The following is a 4,117-nucleotide window of genomic DNA, read 5'->3' on the forward strand; positions in this document are numbered from 1 at the left end:
ACCACTACCAACACAATTACCTCCACCACCACCATCACCACCAACACCAACACCAACACCAACCAATACCAACACCAACACCAAGACCAAGAACAAGAACAAGAACACCAAACATGCAACAGCAACAACACCAAACAACACCAAACCAAGAAGCAGAAACAGTGACAACAGAAATCATCAAACACAGCAGCTCCGTTAGCAATTTCCAGCACCAGTTTCCATGGCAGCAACAGTGACAACAGAAAACGGCCTCCTCTCCTTTCCGGTTTGTGATTCCAGTGGCGGCAGCAACATTCTCGAAACAAGACAGAATTAGAATGAGTAACGGAAACCTCCGACCAGTTCCAGCGGCGGACTTCATTCACGGCGATGGCGACGAAGGTCACAAACGACGGCGGCGTGGAGCACAGCTCCTTTTCTTCTCGGTGGTGACCCTAACTCTCGCGTTTCTCTCTCTGCTAGCCCTCGATGATGACGGCTCTAAGGGAGACGTTTTCTTTTTTTTTTAATTTTATAACTTTTATTATTAAAATAGGAATAGGGATAGTTTAGGAATAACATAAAAAATTTTATTAAAAAGGACGATTTTAATACAAAAAAAAACGTTAAGGACGATTCTAAATCGAAAATTAGATGAGGGACGGTTTCGATTTTCACGCTCAACTTTAGGGACCAAAACAATACTTAACCCAAAAATAAACAATTGAGAAACAGCGATATAGAAATTACTCTATAATCCTCAATAAAGAGTTATTGGGAATCCACCATAGAACACCTCACAGAAAGCAGAGAAACAGAACCATAATGCCACCGAATACACTACTCGCAGATAATAAAAGTTTTGCTACCTTAAATAACAGACTAACCTAAGCCCCAGGTTCATTTCACAAGTACGCAGTCCAAATTCAAACCAGAACAGAAAATCGGTCAACATTCAACCCTCATCTTGCTCATGTTCACAAACATCACCACTTTCCACAGCCAACAAAAATACCTGATGAGCGGATAATTTATACGCTTTTTGGCATTGTTTTTACATAGTTTTCAGTATAATTTAGTTAGTTTTTAGTATATTTTTATTCGTTTTTAATTAAAATTCACTTTTCTGGACTTTACTATGAGTTTGTGTGTTTTTCTGTGATTTCAGATATTTTCTGGCTGAAATTGAGGAACTTGAGCAAAAATCAGATTCAGAGGTTGAAGAAGGACTGCAGATGCTATTGGATTCTGACCTCCCTGCACTCAAAGTAGATTTTCTGGAGCTACAGAACTCCAAATAGTGCGCTCTCAATTGCGTTGGAAAGTAGACATTCAGGGATTTCCAGCAATATATAATAGTCCATACTTTGATTAAGGATAGATGATGTAAACTGGCGTTGAACGCCAGTTCCATGCTGCGTTCTGGAGTCAAACGCCAGAAACAGGTTGCAAAGTGGAGTTAAACGCCAGAAACAGGTTACAAACTGGCATTCAACTCCAAGAAAGACCTCTACATGTGTAAAGCTCAATGCTCAGCCCAAGCACACACCAAGTGGGCCCCAGAAGTGGATTTCTGCATCATTTACTCAATTCTGCAAACCCTAGTAACTAGTTTAGTATAAATAGGACTTTTTACTATCTTTGGAAAAAGCTTTTGATTAGTTTTATGCTATCTTAGACTTTTGTGAGGGCTGTCCATTCGGCCATGCCTGAACATTTATCACTTGTGTATTTTCAACGGTAGAGTTTCTACACACCATAGATTAAGGTGTGGAGCTCTGCTGTTCCTCAAAGATTAATGCAAAGTACTACTGTTTTTCTATTCAATTCAACTTATTCCACTTCTAAGATATTCATTCGCACTTCAATATGATGGATGTGATAATCGTGACAGTCATTATCATTCTCAAATTATGAACGCGTGCCTGACAACCACTTCCATTCTACTTTAGATTGAATGGATATCTCTTGGATATCTAATACAGGGGACCGAGTCTGTGTTATTAGTGTCTTCGTGGTATAAGTTAGAACCCATGGACGGCCATTCTTGAGAATCCGAAAAGTCTAAACCTTGTCTGTGGTATTCCGAGTAGGATTCAGGGATTGAATGACTGTGACGAGCTTCAAACTCGCGAGTGCTGGGCGTAGTGACAGACGCAAAAGGATCAATGGATCCTATTCCAGTACGATCGAGAACTGACAGATGATTAGCCATGCAGTGACAGCACATTGGACCATTTTCACTGAGAGGACAGGTGGCCATTGACAACGGTGATGCCTAACATATAGCTTGCCATGGAAAGGAGTAGGAAGGATTGGATGAAGACAGCAGGAAAGCAGAGGTTCAGAGGGACAAAAGCATCTCTATACGCTTATCTGAAATTCTCACCAATGAATTACATAAGTACCACTATCCTATTTTATATTTTATTTATCTTTTACTTATCAATTCATAAAATCCGTTGAATCCGCCTGACTGAGATTTACAAGGTGACCATAGCTTGCTTCAAGCCGACAATCTCCGTGGGATCGACCCTTACTCACGTAAGGTTTATTACTTGAACGACCCAGTGTACTTGCTGGTTAGTTGTACGAAGTTGTGAAACAGAATTAAGAACATGAACGTGCGTATTGAGTTTTTAGCGCCGTTACCAAGGAAGAAATGATCACGATTTCGCACACCAATACCCAATAACCAATCAAGCCCTAACTAAGCAACAGAAAATTAGAGAAGAAGACCACTTACCACAGATGACAACCCACAAACGGCCAATGCAGCAAAGCAGCAGCAGCAAAGCACAATCCACAATCAGCCAAGACAGTGAAGTAGAAGCAGCAAGGTAGAAGCAGCGAAGCAGAAGCAGAACAGGGGAGAAGCAAGGACGCCGTGGAGAAGCAGTAAAGCCTCGGAGAGGGGAGAAGCAGCGACGCCACGGAGAAGAGAGACTCCGCGACGCTGGGAAGAAGGAGGCAGCGATGATTCGGGAAGAACGCAGCAACAATGATGGTGCGACGATGGTGACTTGCGATTTGGGGCTTCCTGGTGACTTGCGATGATGGTGCGATTTACGGCTTCATAGAGAGCTGCGGTGCGATGACGTCTCTGATTCTGATGGCGTGGGTTAGGGTTCGGTACGGTGGAGGGAGGAAGAGTATTTATTTATAACAATAGTTTTTGAGTATTTTATAAACTCAATATTTATAGAAAAATAGTTTCAATTTATATAATTATTTGAAATTATTTTTATTAGTATTGTTTAATTTGTATAATTATTTAAATAATATTAAAAAATAATTGTTTCATAAATAATTGTTGTAATGGTTGTAAAACCGTTCTTTAAAATAGTTAAAGAGAACGGTTTTATTTTATTACTATAGCATAATGAAAAAATAAACTTCAACAGCAATACTGTAAAAATCGTTGTCTAAGACTATCTAATGGAACGGTTTTAAAGTGTAGTATTTCGGCAACGGTTTTAATGCGTTTCTTTTGTGCAATTCTTTAAACAACAATAAAAAATCGTTGCTTAAAGTCAAATCATGGTAACGGTTATAAAACTATTCTTTAAAATAGTCAAAGAGAACGATTTTAATTTGTTGCTATAAATTGATAAAAAATTAAATTCAACAGTAACACTTTAAAAAACTGTTGTCTAAACCTTTCAATTGAATTATAATTAAATTAATTAGACTAATAAATCAATAAATGAATGACTAAAGTAGTTCGATAACCGACTCAATATTCAATTCTCAAAAACTTGGGTAAGACACCTAGATGGATATCCCAATACAATTAGCAATATAAAAGAGAAAAGTATGTTTGGTCTCTGGTGCTTCATCATTGCCATTAAACTTGTCTCTAGTTTCATATTCTAACAAAGCCCTAAATTATCTCTCCTCTCACTCGTTTCTACTCATCAGAAGTAGAATGGCAGGATCATCCACCTCTGCAATAAACAGAAGGTACGTACCAAATAAGAAACAATATCTTCTTTCAAATTAATATTAAGTTTGCGTTGTGTTTCATATCATCATATGTAAGAATAGTAGCATATACTACAACGTTTCTCAACTCATCCATGACATAGAACTTTAATTTCTGCCTCTTATTGCTTGCAAAAGCTTAATTTATGATCTT

The 4,117-nt window shown here is 38.4% G+C and overlaps 1 protein-coding gene across 2 annotated transcripts in view; it reads left to right on the forward strand.

The window, feature by feature from the left end:
• The window catches only part of LOC107604682 (secoisolariciresinol dehydrogenase-like), a 15,018-nt gene continuing 14,688 nt past the window's right edge, over positions 3,788–4,117 (forward strand). For both annotated transcript variants that reach the window (XM_016306329.2, XM_021104593.1), the window contains exon 1: positions 3,788–3,942. In XM_016306329.2, the coding sequence (XP_016161815.1) occupies positions 3,908–3,942 (35 nt within the window). In that variant the 5' untranslated portion in view covers positions 3,788–3,907. The remainder of the gene's footprint in view (positions 3,943–4,117) is intronic.

This window comes from Arachis ipaensis, chromosome B06, assembly GCF_000816755.2.
Source record: "Arachis ipaensis cultivar K30076 chromosome B06, Araip1.1, whole genome shotgun sequence".
Classification (NCBI taxonomy): domain Eukaryota; kingdom Viridiplantae; phylum Streptophyta; class Magnoliopsida; order Fabales; family Fabaceae; genus Arachis; species Arachis ipaensis.